This window comes from Haemorhous mexicanus, chromosome 16 (assembly GCF_027477595.1).
Source record: "Haemorhous mexicanus isolate bHaeMex1 chromosome 16, bHaeMex1.pri, whole genome shotgun sequence".
NCBI lineage: Eukaryota > Metazoa > Chordata > Aves > Passeriformes > Fringillidae > Haemorhous > Haemorhous mexicanus.
In genome coordinates, this window is record NC_082356.1 from 8,427,892 (window position 1) to 8,447,190 (window position 19,299).

Genomic DNA, 19,299 nt, shown 5'->3' on the forward strand with positions numbered 1-19,299 from the left:
GGAGATGAGGGTACGTGGTTCTGGGGGCTGTTGGAGGATGGATTTTGTTGGAGTGGGGCTTGTCCCCAGCCGGGATCCTTTTACTCTCAGCTCCCCCATGCACAGACCACCCTGCACCAGGCAGTCCCAGAGAGCCCAAGATGTCTGAATGTCCTCCTGGTGCCTCAGGGCCTGGGTAAACAGGGCTTGTCAGGGATGCTGGCAGGGCACCAACACCCCTCCTCCTCACAGGGCACCTCTGTTACCCCAGTTAGCTCCAAGTGGCTGCCTGGGGACAGGTGCCCACTTCCCCATGTCCCTGGGGATGGGCACATCCTGCTCAGGGCCAGTGCTGGCCTGGGCCCAGAGCCAGGGCCATGACCCAGGTGCTCTGGGAGGGTTCCATTGCTGCAGGTGTGACAGGAGGAGAGGCAGGGCAGAGCATATTGCCCTCTGGACAGTGCTCTGGGCACGAAGATTGGAGGGGTTTGGCATTTGCAGGGAAAGGGATATCGGGTTGTGTGGATGTGGGAATTGTCACTCCTGAGCCATTCCCCAACCCTCAGCCTTGTCTGCAGGTGATCAGCATTGCCCAGTGCTCCCCAGGGTCTGCAGTGACTGCAGATGCCAATCACCCACCTGATCACATGTCCCTTGTTCCCCTTGCTCTCCCACATGTTGGGTTTGGGGCTGGGCTCTGGGGTGTCCCCTAGGGAAAGCTCTGGGAGGGGAGGGGCAGCAGAAGATGGGGGATCTGGCACTGTGGGTATTGGAGGATGGATTGTGTTGGAGTGGAAGTTGTCCCCACAGGGTCCCCAGATGCCTTTGGCTCTCTGCCTGCCCCCCTTGGCTCCCTCAGGTGCCTGGGCCCTTCCAGGGGCAGCTGTCCTAAGCAGAAGGGATGCCAGGCAAGGGGGCTGGATCTGTGTCACCTGTGGGGTGGACTCTGTGCCAGGGCTGGGCTTGTGGCCAGGGCTGGGGGCTGGCAGAGAGGGTGCAGGGAGGAGTCCCAGCAGGGATAAAGGTGCTCCTCACCTGCTGCAGCCTCAGGCAGCGCTGCCCAGAGCGAGAGGAAGATGAAGGTGGCTGTGCTCAGCGTGGCCCTGCTCTTCTCCATCCTGCTGTGCCCCCTGGCACAGGCCAAGGTGAGGTATCAGCTAAAGGCTGTCCCCACATCTTGCCCTTTCTGGCCTCCCATCCCACCCTTTTGGTCCCTCCTCTGTGTCCCATTCAGGGTCCCCAAATGCCCTCCCACTGACCATTCCTGAGGCCTCTCCTTCTTTGTCCCCCTTCAAGCCTTTGCCTTTCTTCTTGGCCAGTATAGCAGGGTCCCCCTGTAGAATTCCCTGACTCACTCCCCACTCCCACAGCATCTCCCAACTTGCTGGTTCTGCTCCCACCCATCCTTGTTCTTCTGTCCCCACCAAGCCCCTCCCCTGCATTCCCATGTCCCTACACTGCAATTTCTTTCTCCTTCCCTGCACCTCACACCCCTCTCCTTCCACACCCCCAGCCCCATTCCCTGGGTGTGGAGAGTTTTGTGCAGGGCTGGCTTGAAGAGAAGGGCCATGGTCAGGCTGACTTGATAGTGCTGAGAGATATTTAGGCCAAGGGTAGCTCCAAGGGCAAAGTTTCCCTTGAGAACAAAGAAGCTTTATAAGAATGTGCAAAAAGAGATGCGAACGTGGAACAGAAATTGTTGCTTAAGCACAGGAATGTAGAAGTTGTTAGTGATAACTCGCAATGACGAAAAATGCAGCCTAACCAATAAGGAGCTATGATTTTGCAATATGTATGAGCTGATTAACTAGTGTATTTAATCATGAGAATAATGATAATAAATTGAGACTTGCTGATGGCCACCTGGTGTCCGAGTCTCCCTTCTCCGACAAATGGTTGACCCCGACGTGCCTCTGTCGCTTTTAAAAAGAAAACAGGGGAGAACGTGCCACGGTCGGTGAAGTAGCGTTGGGGCCCGACGCAACCGGGTCGGTGTCAAACGACGTAGGGAAGACACCCCCAGGAGCTACAGCGGTGGTCCTGGGCCATACGTGCTGCCGAAGCCGGAGAGTTGCAACAGCGCTGACGATACAATGGACAGGCAAGCAGCATATGATTTATTTATTCACCACTTAGATAGGAGGGGGTTAAAAGAAATAGATTTAAAAAAGGAACTCCCGGGGCTGTTAGCTTGGGGATATGCGAAAGGTTGTTTTTTAAATCCGCACACGGTGCATGAGCTTACAGAATGGCGTAAGTTAGGAGATGTATTGTGGGACGCAGTTTTGGAGGACGATAAGACGGCAAAAAAGCTAGGGAAAGTTTGGAGAGTAGTGCATAATACACTGTTGAAGCAAGAATCAGAAAAGAGAGCAGCTAGGGAAGCAGTTGAGGCACATAAGAGGAATGCTCAGTATGGGTCAGACAGTGAACCTCGAGCACCTGGCATTTCGCAAGTCGTGATACCTCTCCCTGGGGGGCCCGAGAAATGTCCGGATTTGAGCGGCTTGCAGCCCTCTGCGCCTCCCGCGAGTGAGAGTCCGGATACTTTGTTACAGCCCATAAATACCTCAGGGCGCGACATTCCAAAAGCAACCCCCGCGGAGCCAGAACCTGTCCCTGGGGCGCTTAGCAACCTGTGGGGGGAGATGGCTCGGCAGCGGAGGGAGGCATGGAATACCCTGGCTAAGCACGGGCTGGAAACGGGAGAGGAGGCGGAGGTAGATGCAGCAAGAGAATGGGCATTTCCCGTGGTGTACACTCAGGGGGTGGACCAACAGGGACAGCCGGTGCAATTGGGAACGTATTCACCCTTGGATTGGAAATTGTTGGCTCAGTTGCGGCAGACAGTTAGTCAGTTTGGATTTAAGAGTGAGCCCGCTAAGCAAATGCTCGACTATTTGTTTGATACACAGTTGCTGCTTCCCAATGACTTGCGGAGCATTGTGAAGTTGATATTTACACAACATCAGCAGCTGTTATTTAATGCACACTGGCACGGACGTGTTAATGAAGCCTTAGCGGTACAGAGGGGACCAGGAGACCCGTTACAGGGAGTTACGCTGGAGGAATTAATGGGGGTTGGGCACTATCGAAGGACCGAAGCCCAAATGATAATGGGTCCAGATAAGGTTAGAGAAGCGATGAGGTTGGTGCGGCTCGCTATGGAACAAGTGAAGGATAGCTCAGGAATACCTATGTATATGGGAATTAAGCAGGGACGCGAGGAATCATTTGGAAGTTTTATAGACAAAGCTGCTGCAGCTATTGAGAGAGCAGGGGTGCCAGAGTATATGCGCGGGGCATTACTTAAACAGTGTGCTTTGCAAAATAGCAATGAGTCCACTAAAAAGGTGTTAGCGACTTTGGGTGCCAACTGGACCATAGAGGAAGCTTTAGAGAGGATGGCTTTGCAACCGACGGGCTCGCAGGCTTTTTTAGTTAGTGCTATTAAGGAACTAGGACTAGGGTTGCAGAAACAGGCAGAATCCACACAATCACAAGTGCTTGCAGCTCTTGCTCCTCTCCGTGCTTCCACCGTGGCTCCAGCAACATCCGAATGGCAGCCGCGCCCAGATACAAGTCGCTGCCGTGACATCAGCGCCACCTCCTGTCTTCAACCAGCAACAACAGGGAGCTTGGGACTCGACTTGGCAGCAGCAGTAAAAGTCACCCTGATGACGACACAGCCCACTAAAATCCCCACTGGAATATATGGCCCTATAAAAATTGAAGGACAACCTTATGGAGGACTGTTGCTGGGACGATCTTCGGTTTCTATAATGGGACTGTTTGTGTTACCCGGTGTGATTGATGCGGATTATCAAGGACAAATACAAATTATGGCTTACACTCCTTTTCCACCGCTGACGATTGAGGCAGGACAACGCATTGCACAATTTATACCACTTCCACAGCTTAATAGGGGAGTGCAACCATTGCAACAGACCCCTCGCGGTAACCAAGGTTTTGGATCCTCTGGTTTAGCAATGCTCACGATGGACTTGCACAGCAGACCCAAAAAGAAGGTGAAAATAACTTATGCAGGAAATACAATTGAACTTTGGGGTCTGTTAGATACAGGAGCGGACACCAGCATTATCTCTCCCGATAAATGGCCTAAGGATTGGCCCACTAAGGATACAACGGATACAGTTACAGGAATAGGAGGATTTACACTAGCCCGAAAAACACCTCCATTGACGGTGACGATAGAGGACCAACAATTGGTCACAGTTTTGTCAATAGTCACCTTGCCACCCACAGTACATTGTTTAATTGGGAGAGACGTGTTAGCACAACTTGGGGTTGTATTATCAAATGAGCACCCTTTGGGGTAATTGCCATTGCTTGGACTTTCCCAATTCCACTTACATGGACTACAAATACCCCTGTAATGGTTAAGCAATGGCCTTTAAAAAGGGAAAGTTTGCTACAAGCACATAAACTAGTGGAGGAGCACTTTCAACAAGGACATTTACAACTATCATTGCCTCATTATTGACACCAGGGGTAACTGCAGCACATGCAATCACACAATTGAAAAAATTGGCCTGTTGGACAGGAAAACAAATTAATATTACTTCTGAAATATTGGGTGAACTGGTGACTGATGTCGACAATGTGAGACATCAGTTACTACAAAATCGTGCCGCAATAGATTTTTTGCTTTTGGCCCATGGACACGGGTGCGAGGATTTTGAGGGCATGTGTTGCCTTAACTTATCCAGTCATTCAGAGTCAATTCATAAAAAGTTACAACTGTTGCACGACAACATGAAGAAACTTACTGTTAATTCAAATCCTTTTGACGCTTGGCTGAGCTCTTTAGGAATTGCTGGCTGGCTTAAGAGCTTAATCATGATGTTTGCAGGACCTTTGCTTATTATAATATGTATTTTGCTTTTTGGGCCTTGTATATTGCAGTGTATATTAGCACGGATTAGAGCATTTACAGACAGCCTTTTTGAAAAACATGCAACCCTTCTTGCCCAAAAAGAAAACGGGGGAAGTGTGGAGAGTTTTGTGCAGGGCTGGCTTGAAGAGAAGGGCCATGGTCAGGCTGACTTGATAGTGCTGAGAGATATTTAGGCCAAGGGTAGCTCCAAGGGCAAAGTTTCCCTTGAGAACAAAGAAGCTTTATAAGAATGTGCAAAAAGAGATGCGAACGTGGAACAGAAATTGTTGCTTAAGCACAGGAATGTAGAAGTTGTTAGTGATAACTCGCAATGACGAAAAATGCAGCCTAACCAATAAGGAGCTATGATTTTGCAATATGTATGAGCTGATTAACTAGTGTATTTAATCATGAGAATAATGATAATAAATTGAGACTTGCTGATGGCCACCTGGTGTCCGAGTCTCCCTTCTCCGACACCTGGGCCCTCAATGGACCCCAGATCAGTGACTTTGGGTCTTCCCCCAGCTCAAACAGATCTCTTTGGAGGCCCTGAATTCCCATCCCTCTGCCTGTGCCCTGCTCCCTGGAGCTGTGTCCCCCCACAGCCCCACAAGGTCCAGTCCAGACCCAGCCTTTGTTCTCCTTTCCAGGCACTCCTGGAAGGAACGCAACATGATCTCCGGGAGGTGAGTGGGCTGCTGTCTTTGGAGGGCATGCCCTCAGGGAACTGGGGGGCAGTGGTGTCCCCCCATCCCTTGCTGGCACCGGGGACATCCCAGTGACCAGCAAGGTCTCCTGGTCTCTCTGCAGCTGGATTTAGACAATGTAGCAGTCCTGGAGACACCTCTGGTGGGTACCAAGAGTTCTGCCGGTGTCAGACCCTCCCCTTTCATGGCCACCACAGCCCAGGCCATCCCAGTCTGTCCCAGCACAGCCCAGTGCACCCCTCCTGACAGCCCAGACAATGCCCTGCCCCAGGGCTCCTCACCAGGGAAGCCTTTCCCCAGGGCCCCTGCTGCATTCCCATCCCGGTCACCCCAGGAGCCCCTGGATGAGCCAGGACGCAGCCCCTGCCCCAGCTGTGCCTCTTGGCCAGGAGCCCAGTGCTTCTGGGCAGGAGCACAGCAGGTCCTGCACCCCATTGCTCCCACAGCCCCTTCCCTAAGGCCCCCCCGCTGCTCTGCCCTGCCTCCCAGTTGAGCCCAGTGCCCCCAGTGTGTCTCTAACTCTGCCTTTGTCCCCAGCCCCCTGTGGCTGAAGAGCTGCGGGCTCTTCTGCGGCAGAAGCGCCTGGCTGCCTCTCTGGATGCCTAGGTGAGCTGTGCCTGCAGGGACAGGGGTGGGGACAAAGCCCATCCATGGCCCAGTGAGCTCCAGAGGTCACGTTCTGGGGTTTTTAATTTAGGATTGGAAGCTGTGGGGATGCCGGTGTCCCAGTCCCCTCTGGCGGCATGAGCAGATGATCATCCCTGGAGGAACCTTCTGATTCCTTTGAGCCCTGGGCTATTTCCCCTCAATAATCAATCATCAATAAACCCTTTCAGCAAAGCTACAATCTGTCTGTGTGTCTGTGTCCATGTGTGTGTTCCAAAGGAAATTCCCCAAAATCTCAAAGAGGTTTCCCCCAGAGGTGTAGTCTTGTCCCTGTGTCCATCTGCACATCCTGTCACTCTGTCACTGTCCCCTCCACACATCTCTGTCCCGCTGGCACCTCCCAGGTTGGCACTGAACTCCTCCCTCCTGCTCCCCTCCCACAGCAATGACCATGGCAGGGAGCTCACCCAGGAGCACCCAGGCCAGGGATGGAGAAGGAGCATCTGGCAGAGGCAGGAAGAATCCCCCATTCCAGGGGGTGTGGGGTGCACGGGGGGCAGTTGTGTCCCCTGCCAGCCCCAGGGCTGCAAACCAGGGAGCAGATGTCTCAGCTGCCTCAGCTGAATCACCTCCCTCAGCCCTTGGCCTGGGAAGTCTCCGGCTGTAGCACAACCTTCACAAGAGACTTTCCACAAGGAAGACAAAAGAAAGGAATTGTTTCTGCCCTCTCCCTGATCCCTCCTGCTTTGCTGATTTTCTTGCCATCTATTAGCAAAATCAGCAAAAAAGCATCTGCACTCTGGTGTTTCCGAGGCTCAGTTCCTAAATGGGGCCAAAGGAAGGTTTTCTGCCAGGGTAAAAGTGAGAAGTGTGGGATTTGGCCAGTGAGTTGGAAACATGACAATTTCTAAACACTGGAAATCCAGAGGTACAAAAGCAGAGTTTGTAGTTTGAACGGTCCATTTTCCTCCCTCTTCCCACTGTTCATTTGTCCCATCCCAACTCCAGAGAAGCAGATTCTGAAAAGCAGACCTGCAGGGAGTGTTGGAGGCTTCATCCCAGAGGGAGGAAGAAAGAGTGAAATCAGGAAAAGAATTCCAGTTGTTTTTTCAGTCACAATAACCACAAATAGCTCTGTACTGCAAGCACAATATCCAGGTGATGAGGCACGTTTCTCGTTTTTAATGCCAAATCACAGCACTTTGGGAATTGTTCCTTGGACTAGAACAAAGCACAGGCCAATAATTGATCCAGTTTGGTTCCTAAATCAGAAATCATTAAACTTCTCCCAAGCTGTGTTTCCCTCCAGTAAAGAAGGCAGTTTGATTGCTTTTGTCCTGAGTATCTCCTGAGTTCATGACTTCAGATGGACTGGAACTGTCCCAGCACCCCAAAAGTGGCCACAATGAGCAGGATCAAACCCCCAGGTCACCATTAAATGTTCTCCATCCACACCTTCCAGAGCCCAGCAGCAATTCCTGCTGCTGCCCCCACTCTGGTTCAGCCTGATGGGATTGCTCTGGTGTGCGGGGCGGGCTCCTGCAGGACACAGCGCTCGGAGCCGCTCTGTGTCCCGCAGCTTCGGCACCTCCGGCACCGCTCCACTGCTGCGGGGCCTGTGCCACCAACGTGCCACCAGTGTGCCACCAGTGTGCCACCAACGTGCCACCAGTGTGCCACCAGTGTGCCTGCCACCAGTGTGCCACCGCTGTTCCTGGCTGTGGTTCCTGTCCCACCACTGTTCATGGCTATACTAAAATCAGGTGACCCCCGAGGCTGGAAATGATTGGCATCTGACTCCAAGGCTTTGGAATGCTCAACACTCACTTTATTAATACTATATTATGTTACATTATACTATTCTATAACAATACTACAAAGAATACTAAAGAATACTTACTTCTAACTAAAAACTTGTGACTGTATGCAGAGCCACAGTCCGCACAGCTTGGACCTGATGGGCTAATTAACATAAACAATCTCCACCAGAATCCAATGACCAAAGTCCTTGAGGTAAACAACCTTCCCAACACATTCCACTTGTGCAGAATACCAGGAGCAGCAAGCAGAGATAAAAAATGTTTTCCCTCTGTACTTCTCCAGGAAAAAACCTGAGAGACAGAATTATGTCTCTCTGTTCAGAGGGCATGTGAGTATCACACATGGCTGTGGTTCCGGTTCCACCACTGTTCATGGCTGTGGTTCCTGTCCCACCACTGTTCCAGGCTGTGGCTCCTGACCCACCACTGTTCATGGCTGTGGTTCCTGTCCCACCACTGTTCATGGCTGTGGCTCCTGACCCACCACTGTTCATGGCTGTGGCTCCTGTCCCACCACTGTTCCACCTTTTCCATGGTTACTCCACTGCTGCTCAAAAGCTGCTCCAGTGCTGCTCTGGGGGTGTTCCAGCACAGTTCCTCTGCTTGTCCAACACTGCTCCACCACTGTTCCACCACTGCTCCACCACTGCTCATCTCCTGCTATTCTGAGCTCCATCTCTGCTCCTCCACGGCTCCCCTGTTGTTGCACGACTGCTGCTTCTGTTCTTGTGCTGCTGCCACAGTTGCAGTGTCACAGAGAGGGGAACGCTCAGGCAGCAACCGCTGTGGTGTCACAGGGAGCAGGACAACAGGACTGCCACAGCTGTGGTGTCACAGGGAGCAGGACAACGGGACTGCCACAGCTGTGGTGTCACAGAGACTGGGACAACGGGACTGCCACAGCTGTGGTGTCACAGAGAGGGGAACGTTTGGGCAGCCACTGCTGTGGTGTCACAGAGAGCAGGACAACGGGACTGTCACAGCTGTGGTGTCACAGAGAGGGGAACGTTTGGGCAGCCACTGCTGTGGTGTCACAGAGAGCAGGACAACGGGACTGCCAAAGCTGTGGTGTCACAGAGACCGGGACAATGGGACTGCCACAGCTGTGGTGTCACAGAGAGGAGAACACAGCGGCTTCCAGAGCTGTGGGGTCACAGAGAGGGGAAGGCTGGGGTGGCTGTTGCTGTGGTATCATAGAAGGGAACACTGGGGCTGCAAATGTTGAGGTGTCACAGAGAGGGGAATATTGGGGCTGCCACTGCAATGCTGTCATAGACAGGAGAAGACTGGGAACACTGGGGTTGCAATCACTTTGGCATCATAGACAAGGGAACATTGGTATTGCCACTTCTGTCATGTCACAGAGACGGAACACTGAGGTTGCCACCACTGTGGTGTCACTGAGAGGGGAACACTGGGGCTGCAAATGTTGAGGTGTCACAGAGAGGGGAATGTTGGAACTGCCACTGTGGTGCTGTCATAGAGAGTAGAACTTTGGACAGCCACGCCTGCAGTGTCATAGAGATGGGAACTTCCACCGCTGCAGTGTCACAGAGGGGGGACACTGGGGCTGCCACAGCAATGGTGTCACTGAGAGAACTTCTGGGTACCACCACTCTGGTATCACAGACAGGGGAACTTTGGGGCTGCCACTGCTGTGGTGTCAGAGAGGGAGGGACTCTGGGGCTGCCACTGCTGGGGTTTCACAGAGACACCTGGGGCTTCCACAGCTGCAGTGTCACAAGAAGGGCAAAGTTGAGGTTGTGACCGCTGTGGTGTCACAGAGTGGGACACTGGGGCTGCCACTGCTACAATGTCAAAGAGGGGAACATTGGGGCTGCTACTTCTGTGTTTTCATAGACAGGGGAATGTTGGGGCTGCCACCGTTGTGGTGTCAGAGAGATTGGAATGTTGGGGCTGCCCCCACTGTTTTCTCATAGAGAGGGGAATCTTTGGTTTGCCACTGTGTTGGTGTCAGGCAGAGGGGAACGCTGGGAGTGCCACCTCTGGTGTCACAGAGAGGGGAAGGTCAGGATTGCCACCACTGTGCTGTCACACAGAGGGGAATGCTGGCACTGCTACTGCTCTGGTGTGACAGAGAAGGGAACACTGGGGCAGCCATTGCTGTGGGGTCGTACAGAGTGGAATTTTGGGGCTGCCACCCTTGCGTTGTCACAGAGAGGGGAAGATTGGAATTGCCACTGCTGTAGTGTCACAGAGAGGGGGACATGGTACTGCCACACCTGTAGTGTCATAGAGTGGGGAACATTGTGCCTTGCCACTGCTGCGGTGTCACAGAGAGAGGAATGCTGCCAAACCTCCCCTGGTGCTGTGTCTTCACCAGTGCTGCTCCTCTGTGACACTGCATGGCCTCCTGGGGACACTGTGACACTGCATGGCCTCCTGGGGACATGGTGACACTGCAAGGATTCATGGGGACATGGTGACACTGCAGGGACTCGTGGGATCACAGGGGCTTTGTGGCACTCTGGGCCCTGGTAGAATCCAGAGGCCCCTTGGGGCCATTGGCCCTCATGGAACCAAGAGGAGACTGCCAACCTGTGGGGCTTCATGGAACCATCCACTGTGATCCCTCAGGGCCTCATGGCTCCCAGGAACCATGAGGAGCAGCACTGCAGGACTAAATGGCACCAAGGGGACATTGTGACACTGTGGAGTTCAGGGAACTGAGGGGATGCTGTGACACTCTGGTGCCTAAAGATGCTCAGGGGCCATTGTGACCCTGTGACTTGTGGAAACAAGGGGACACTGTGACACTGTGGAGTCTCAGGGAATCCAGAGCCCCTCATGACACAGTGAGGCCAAATGGAATCAAGGATCCATTGGGATACCTCAGGGCCATGTGGTGTCCAGGGGTCCTTGTGACACTGTGGGGCCACATGGAGCCAAAGGGGCCCTGGGATTCTCTGGGGCCTCATGGAGCCAAAGGGGCCCTGGTGACACGGTGGCCACTCGGAGATGGCTGCAGCTAGCCCTGTCTCCTGTCCCCTGCCAGGAGTGGCCACTCCCTATCCGCCCTTCGGGCCGGTCGGGCTGGTGGTACAAGCAGGGCTGCTTGTCTCCCAGAAGCAGCAGGCTGCTCTGTGCAGATACTGATGTTGTCCCGAACTGAGGAATCCAGAGCCAAGGAAGAGAGGGATCACTTGTGCAGGCTCCCAAGAGATTTTTTATCTCCAAAAGGGCCCAGAAACAAGTGACAGCAAATCCAGGGTCACAACAGCTTTAGTACAGGGGAGGGAACATGGGGAGGATACAAACCAGGAGCAATGGCAGAAACCTGGGGAGGAGCACAAGGCAGGGTACACATTGTGACAACCAGGGGGGAACAACAGGGCAGGAGGATGAACTGAGCATACCAGTGGGTATTCGAGGGGTACAAGATGGACACAGAAGTTTCTAGAGAGAAAGGTGGGGTTTCTGTAATGGACAAGGGAGGAGGACAGGGTTTCCCTGAGTAGCAAGGAAGGATCTGGAATAAGGGGTTGGTCTTGAGGTAGAGGGACAGGGGGATGGGAGGGTACCTCTCCAGGGCAAACCAACATGCACAAGGGACAACCAGAAAAAACTACGTCCGCTTATAACACCACTGTTTCATAACAAAGGAACTTAATTACCACATCCTGGGATTCTGTGGGGCCTCATGGAACCAAGGGCACTCAGAGACAGGGCACTCAGAGACACTGTGGAGCCTCCTGGTTCTCAGTCTCTTCTGACACCGGTGTCCATCTACAAAGAAACAAAACTGGGCAGCCTGAGCCTGTTGATCCAGAATATTCCCATCTCCATGGGAGGACGTTCCTGCCATCTGTGCTGCCATGTGTTCCCTCTGCTCTCCGGGGGAATTGAATCCTACAAGACACACCGACCCCTCTGGTAGCTGACACCACAGGGCCTCCTGTGGGGTGGGAGCAGAGACATCTTTTCCTCCATCATGTTGTTCACAGCCCATGCAACCAGGAATATTTCCAAGGATGGGGCATCCACCAGGTGTCTGGGAAACCTGTGCCAGTGCTTAACCAAACACAGCATCAAAGATTTTTTCCCTATCTCCAGTCTGAACTTATCCTCTTCTGCTTTAAAACCATTTCCCCTCACCCAACTCAGACAGGCCCTACTAAAACATTTCTCCCCATGTTTCCTGTGAGGTTCCTGGAAGTCCTGCAAGGTCACAATGGGGTCTCCCCAGGCCCTTTTCTGCTCTAGGCTGAACCGCCCCAACTCCCCCAGCCTGTCTCTGTCACAGAGGTGCTCCAACCCTTTGGAGCATCTCAGCTCCTCTGGAGCTGCTCCATGAGGTCTGAGCCTTTCCTGTGCTGAGGACCCTGAGGTAAATTGTTTATGCCAAAGCCCCAGTCAGTCAAAGAGGGGAAATACCTCATTGCTGAAATGCTGCTGAGAGCTGTAGGGAGAGATTCTGCACAGCTCATCCACAGCCCCGAGGGGGGCAGGGACATTCCCATGGGGTCCCTGAAGCTGCAGGGCCAATCTGCCCACACTGGGAGCCTCTGGGCATGTCCAGCTCCTTCTGCCCGGGCTGTTGGCACGTGGTCAGTGGCTGTCCAGTGCCACCCCCCTGACTGGCACTGATCTCCAAGGAGGCCTGGATCTATCCTTGGCCTCCTTCTGCAATTAGAATCCTAAAGACATGTCCTCAATTCCATTCCAAGGTGTCCTCAGCACCCCAAAGACATCATAGCCCTTTTGCTCTGGTCAAGGATCCCCCACAGGGACACTCTGGTCTCTCAGTCCTGGGGCACTCCACAGGAAAATCTTCCTGGGCCCTGCAGCTCCTTGAGCAAGTTCCATAGCAAACAGTCAAGGCAGTGGCCTGAAATGTTTTCCCAGATGGGCCACGACACCTCTCGGATGGATTCACATTGTCCCTGGGGAAAGAGATGTGCAGAACCCTTCACTAATGCCCTGGAATGTCAAACAGGAATCACAGCCATGGGCAGCTCTCGGGAACCACTTCACAGTGGATTTTCCTTCCTGGAAGCCCAAGATGTTTGAATGTCCTCCTGGTGCCTCGGGCAATGGGTAAACAGGGCTTGTTAGAGATGCTGGCAGGGCACCAACACCCCTCCTCCTCACAGGGCACCTCTGTTACCCCAGTTAGTTCCGAGTGGCTGCCTGGGGACAGGTGCCCACTTCCCCATGTCCCTGGGGATGGGCACATCCTGCTCAGGGCCAGTGCTGGCCTTGGTTCAGGTCCTGGGCATTGCAGAGACCCTGTGTGGGCACAAGGGCCCTTCCCTCGGGAGCTGCAGGTGATGGCAGCCAGGGCCAGGGCTGGAGTTTGAGCCTTGTTGGGGATGGGGTCCCTGGCACCCTGCATGGGGCAGCTGTGTAGAGCGGGACACAGGTGCTCTGGGTGGGCACGGTGGCCATGGGTGGGACAGGGTGAGGGGCAGGGCAGGGGACATTGCCCTCGGGACTCTGCTCTGGGGCTGGAGATGAGACTGATTTGGGGCCAGTGGGGAAAGGGAAATGGAGTGGTCAGGCTGTGGCAAGGAGCACAGCTGAGGCATTGCCCAAGGCTCAGCCTTGTCTGCAAGGTCATCAACAGGTGATCAACACTGCCCAGTGCTTCCAGTGTCTCCAGTGAGTGCAGATCCCAATCACCTGCCTGCCCTTGACTCAAAGTCCTCCCACATGCCTGTTTTCCCTGAGTTTGGGGTCCTGATTCCCCAGGAAGAGAGGTCCGTGCCCACCACTGTTTCCTCAAAGTGCCAGAACAGGAACAGTGGCAATTCTGCTGGGATCCAACGGATTTTGGGATGGGCTCAGCTCTGGGCTGTCTGCCAGGGAAAGCTCAGGGAGGGAAGAGGCAGCAGGAGATGAGGGTACGTGGTTCTGGGGGCTGTTGGAGGATGGATTTTGTTGGAGTGGGGCTTGTCCCCAGCCGGGATCCTTTTACTCTCAGCTCCCCCATGCACAGACCACCCTGCACCAGGCAGTCCCAGAGAGCCCAAGATGTCTGAATGTCCTCCTGGTGCCTCAGGGCCTGGGTAAACAGGGCTTGTCAGGGATGCTGGCAGGGCACCAACACCCCTCCTCCTCACAGGGCACCTCTGTTACCCCAGTTAGCTCCGAGTGGCTGACTGGGGACAGGTGCCCACTTCCCCATGTCCCTGGGGATGGGCACATCCTGCTCAGGGCCAGTGCTGGCCTGGGCCCAGAGCCAGGGCCATGACCCAGGTGCTCTGGGAGGGTTCCATTGCTATAGGTGTGACAGGAGGAGAGGCAGGGCAGAGCATATTCCCCTCTGGACAGTGCTCTGGGCATGGAGCTGGGATGGGTTTGGCATCTGCCGGAAAAGGGATATTGGGTTGTGTGGATGTGGGAATTGTCACTCCTGAGCCATTCCCCAACCCTCATCCTTGTCTGCAGGTGATCAGCATTGCCCAGTGCTCCCCAGGGTCTGCAGTGACTGAGATGCCAATCACCCACCTGATCACATGTCCCTTGTTCCCCTTGCTCTCCCACATGTTGGTTTTGGGGCTGGGCTGGGCTCTGGGGTGTCCCCTAGGGAAAGCTCTGGGAGAGCGAGGGGCAGCAGAAGATGGGGGAATCTGGGTCTGGCCGTGGGAAGTCTCGGAGGATGGATTGCATTAGACTGGAGGTTGTCCCCACAGGGTCTCCGGATGCCTTTGGATCGCTGCCCCCCGCCTAAGATGCCTGGACCCCCCCGTGGGCCGCTGCCAAATCAAGGAAGCTGGAGTGAGAGCGGGGCTGGACCTGTGCCACAGGTGGGATGGACTCTGCACCAGCGCAGGGTTTGTGGCCATGGCTGGGGGCTGTGCCAAGCCGGGCTCTGTCCTGGGGGCTGGCAGAGAGGGTGCAGGGAGGAGTCCCAGCAGGGATAAAGGTGCTCCTCACCTGCTGCAGCCTCAGGCAGCGCTGCCCAGAGCGAGAGGAAGATGAAGGTGGCTGTGCTCAGCGTGGCCCTGCTCTTCTCCATCCTGCTGTGCCCCCCGGCAAAGGCCAAGGTGAGGTACCAGCCAAAGGCTGTCCCCACATCCTTCCCTTTCTGGCCTTCCATCCCACCCTTTTGGACCCTCCTCTGTGTCCCATTCAGGGTCCCCAAATGCCTTCCCACTGACCATTTCCAAAGCCTTTCCTTCCATGTCCCCCTCAGTCCTTTGCCGTTCTTCCTGACAACTGCAGCAGGGTCCCCCTGTACAATTCCCTGGCTCCCTTCCCACTCTCGCCCCCACCCCACCCCCCCCAAATCCTCTCCCAGTGCTTTCGCTTTTGTCCCTACTCGTCCTCATTCTTCTGTCTCCCTCCTGTGCACTCCCAGGTCCCTACAGAGCTGTGGGCAAGTCCCAGGCAGGGACAGCACTGCAGTTTGATCCTTGCTGGGGATGGTTCCCTGAAACACCCATGTGAAGCAGAGCAGGACCCAGCTGCTCTATGATTGCATGGAGGCTGTAAGGGTGACAGGATGAGGGACAGGGCAGGCATATTTCCCTCTGGACTCAGCTCTGGGGCTGAAGACTGGACTGGTTTTCAGCCTGTAGGGAAATAGGAACAATGCAGTATTCCCATGTGGGAAGTGCCAGATCTGAGCCATTCCCCAACCCTCAGCCTTGTCTGCAGGTGATCAGCATTGCCCAGTGCTCCCCAGGGTCTGCAGTGACTAAGATGCCAATCACCCACCTGATCACATGTCCCTTGTTCCCCTTGCTCGTCCACGTGTTGGGTTTGGGGCCGGGCTCAGCTCTGGGGTGTCCCCCAGGAAAAGCTCTGGGAGAGCGAGGGGCAGCAGAAGATGGGGGAATCTGGGTCTGGCCCTGGGAAGTCTCGGAGGATGGATTGCATTAGACTGGAGGTTGTCCCCACAGGGTCTCCGGATGCCTTTGGATCGCTGCCCTCCACCTAAGATGCCTGGACCCCCCCCGTGGGCCGCTGCCAAATCAAGGAAGCTGGAGTGAGAGCGGGGCTGGACCTGTGCCACAGGTGGGATGGACTCTGCACCAGCGCAGGGTTTGTGGCCACGGCTGGGGGCTGTGCCAAGCCGGGCTCTGTCCTGGGGGCTGGCAGAGAGGGTGCAGGGAGGAGTCCCAGCAGGGATAAAGGTGCTCCTCACCTGCTGCAGCCTCAGGCAGCGCTGCCCAGAGCGAGAGGAAGATGAAGGTGGCTGTGCTCAGCGTGGCCCTGCTCTTCTCCATCCTGCTGTGCCCCCTGGCCCAAGCCAAGGTCTGGCACCAGCCAAAGGCTGTCCCCACATCCTGCCCTTTCTGGCCTCCAATCCCACCCTTTTGGTCCCTCCTCTATGTCCCATTCAGGGTCCCCAAACGCCCTCCCTCCGACCATTACCAATTACTTTCCTTCCGTATCTCCCTTCAAGCCTTTGCCTTTCTTCCTGGCCACTGTAGCAGGGCCCTCCTGTAGAATTCCCTGACTCACTCCTCATACTCCAATGATCTCCCAGTCCTGTTGGTTTTGTTCCCACCCATCCTTGTTCTTCTGTCCCCTGGAAACCCCTCCCTTGAACTCCCGTGTCTCTACACCTCAATTCCTTTCTCCTCCCATGTACCCCAAACCCTGCTCCTTCCACACCCCCAGCCCCATTCCCTGGGCCCTCAATTGACCCCAGATCAGTGACTCTGGGTCTCCCTCCAGCTCAAACAGATCTCCTTGGAGGCCCTGAATTCCCATCCCTCTGCCTGTGCCCTGCTCCCTGGAGCTGTGTCCCCCCACAGCCCCACAAGGTCCAGTCCAGACCCAGCCTTTGTTCTCCTTTCCAGGCACTCCTGGAAGGAACCCAAGATGACCTCCGAGAGGTGAGTGGGCTGCTGTCTTTGGAGGGCATGCCCTCAGGGAACTGGGGGGCAGTGGTGTCCCCCCATCCCTTGCTGGCACCGGGGACATCCCAGTGACCAGCAAGGTCTCCTGGTCTCTCTGCAGCTGGATTTAGACAATGTAGCGGTCCTGGAGACGCCTGCCGGTGTCAGACCCTCCCCTTTCATGGCCACCACAGCCCAGGCCATCCCAGTCTGTCCCAGCACAGGCCAGTGCACCCCTCCTGACAGCCCAGACAATGCCTTTCCCCAGGGCTCCTCACCAGGGAAGCCTTTCCCCAGGGCGCCTGCTGCAATCCCATCCCGGTCACCCCAGGACCCCCTGGATGAGCCAGGATGCAGCCCCTGCCCCAGCTGTGCCTCTTGGCCAGGAGCCCAGTGCTTCTGGGCAGGAGCACAGCAGTCCTGCACCCCATTGCTCCCACAGCCCCTTCCCTAAGCCCCCCTGCTCTGCCCTGCCTCCCAGTTGAGCCCAGTGCCCCCAGTGTGTCTCTAACTCTGCCTTTGTCCCCAGCCCCCTGTGGCTAAAGTGCTGCGTGCTCTTCTGCGGCAGAAGCGCCTGGCTGCCTCTCTGGATGCCTAGGTGAGCTGTGCCTGCAGGGACAGGGGTGGGGACAAAGCCCATCTATGGCCCAGTGAGCTCCAGAGGTCACGTTCTAGGGTTTGTCTTTTAAGGTTGGAAGGACCAGTGTCCTTTTTCCTCTCCAGTGGCATGAGGAGATGATCATCCCTGGAAGAACCCTCTGATCCCTTTGAGCCCTGGGCAATTTCCCCTAAATAATCAGTATTCAATAATCAATAAACTCTTTGAGCAAAGCTTTGCTCTGTGTCCATGTGTGTGTCCATGTGTGTGTCCCTGGATCTGGACTTCCTCCTTTCCAGTGCTCTGGGGAAGTCAGGCCAGGTCTGGGCTCTGCTGCCTTGACACAGTCTGTGCTTTCCCCCAGACAAATGGTGTGTTGGGAGTTGTGCAGAGTCCAGAGGGAGTGGGTTGAGTAGGGGGTGGGTGTCCCAGTGGTGAGAAAGGCTGTGGTTCACTCTGAGTGTGGTCAGAATGGCCTGGGTTTAAAAGAAAAAATATAAATTCAAAACAAGCTTTCTTGTAAAACTTTTTATCCCTGTGAGAAATGACCGTTCACATCTCAACATTTTTAAAGGTTTATTAAAACCTTAACAAAAATTACAACAAAAGGACTAAATAAGGAAAAAATTACGGTGCTGGGAGCCTCCCTCACTTCGTGGCCAGTAACCACATGGCCGGCCCATCCACAACATGGCTGCTCTCATTTTATATCCTTGGTGTTGCAGCAGGTAGCCAAAGCTCTTCCCAAAGGCTGTCTGTTAACTCTTCATCGCTGTTCCTTGGTGTAGACTGCTTTCTTGTAACTTGATTGGAGGTCAGGTGTTGCTGAGCCATGCCTCTTAATAACAAGCCTGCCCCTCCCCAAATGCCCAGACTACCAAGACCCACCAATGCTGGGTGGGGGGAACACATTGCAGTAATGTAACTCTACATCTGTAAAACTTCTCTTAACATCCCTATAATGTTCACCCTTTAATTGTGAATGCTAACCATCTAATTACTCATCTATAACACTGTGGCATTCACATTCTCTGAAAATATCCCTTCACCCAGGATTTTTCTCCTGGGAAGCTGATAAGCCTCAGAAAAAAAGGAAAACAATTCTTGTCTCATTTGCTTCTCCTGTGTTGTGTTCATATGCAGAATGTGTTTGGAGATTGTTTACCCACAGATGATTGTTTGATTGGATTCTGGTGTTAGTTATTTTGACTCATTGGCCAATTAAGGCCAAGCTGTGTCAAGACTCTGGACAGAGTCACAAGCTTTCATTATTATCTTTTGAACAATCAGTAAGTATCCTTTCTGTATTCTTTAGTATAGTATAGTATTCTTTAATATAATATAGTATTGTAAAGTAATAAATTAGCCTTCTGAGAACATGGAGTCAAATGCATCATTCCTGCCTTCGTTGGGCATCTCTGCAAATAAAATACAACACAACAGCCCCAAAATTCTTGATTTACTCAAAAGAATTTACCTGCTAAAAAAAATGTTCAAATGTCAAAAGCATGTTGAAATTATTTATGTGTTTTGAAATTTCCTCCCCTGGCGGGATGGGGCTGCTGGGTCAACCTGTCTGCAGGGCACTGTGGGGCTGTGGGGTTTCCTGGGTGAGGGGCCCTACACAGTCACCTGTAATACCTGGCCAGGGTGGGGTAGAGCCACCGCAGTGTCCTGGAAAAGGGTGAGTGGTTCTACCTGGCTCTGGGGTTGTTCTTGGCCGCTGGGTCCATCGGCTCCAGATGAACTTGGGTGAATTTTGGGGTGGGCCAGGTAGGTCAGTTTTCCCTGGCCATCCTGAGAGCTCACCAGGGCTCAGTCGTGTTCACTGACTCCAGTTCCAATACTGAAGGAATTACTGGTGCCAGCACCACCC

General features: G+C 54.1%; 1 protein-coding gene, 1 long non-coding RNA gene and 1 pseudogene across 8 annotated transcripts; 2 read left to right on the top strand and 1 right to left on the bottom strand.

Moving 5' to 3' along the window:
• Nucleotides 1-19,299, top strand: part of LOC132334706 (zinc finger protein 850-like) — a 1,213,125-nt pseudogene that overhangs the window by 544,192 nt on the left and 649,634 nt on the right.
• LOC132334862 (uncharacterized) lies at nt 1,029-5,497 on the bottom strand. Its single transcript, XR_009488505.1, has 2 exons — nt 5,357-5,497; nt 1,029-1,501 (listed from the first exon to the last, which is right to left on the bottom strand). It is a non-coding gene; the product is annotated as an uncharacterized LOC132334862 (long non-coding RNA).
• Nucleotides 14,356-17,661, top strand: LOC132334803 (uncharacterized). Of its 7 annotated transcripts, none has more exons than XM_059860969.1 (5): nt 14,356-14,423; nt 14,922-15,022; nt 16,662-16,822; nt 17,355-17,423; nt 17,516-17,661. In XM_059860969.1, the coding sequence occupies exons 1-4, from the start codon at nt 14,371-14,373 to the stop codon at nt 17,421-17,423; spliced, it is 384 nt and encodes a 127-aa protein (XP_059716952.1). In that variant the 5' UTR covers nt 14,356-14,370; the 3' UTR covers nt 17,516-17,661. The 7 variants fall into 7 exon arrangements, with proteins under 7 accessions (XP_059716952.1, XP_059716953.1, XP_059716949.1 ...); XM_059860970.1 differs by having other exon boundaries at nt 17,549-17,661; XM_059860971.1 differs by lacking the exon at nt 14,356-14,423 and adding an exon at nt 14,663-14,782.

Coding starts and splice junctions, on each gene's coding strand:
- LOC132334803 (XM_059860966.1), top strand. CDS start 14,371: ATGTGGGAATTGTCACTCCTGAGCCATTCCCCAACCCTCATCCTTGTC. Junction 14,424..14,921: donor ACCCTCATCCTTGTCTGCAG/GTGATCAGCATT, acceptor CACCTGCTGCAG/CCTCAGGCAGCGCTGCCCAG. Junction 16,823..16,946: donor CCCAAGATGACCTCCGAGAG/GTGAGTGGGCTG, acceptor GTCTCTCTGCAG/CTGGATTTAGACAATGTAGC.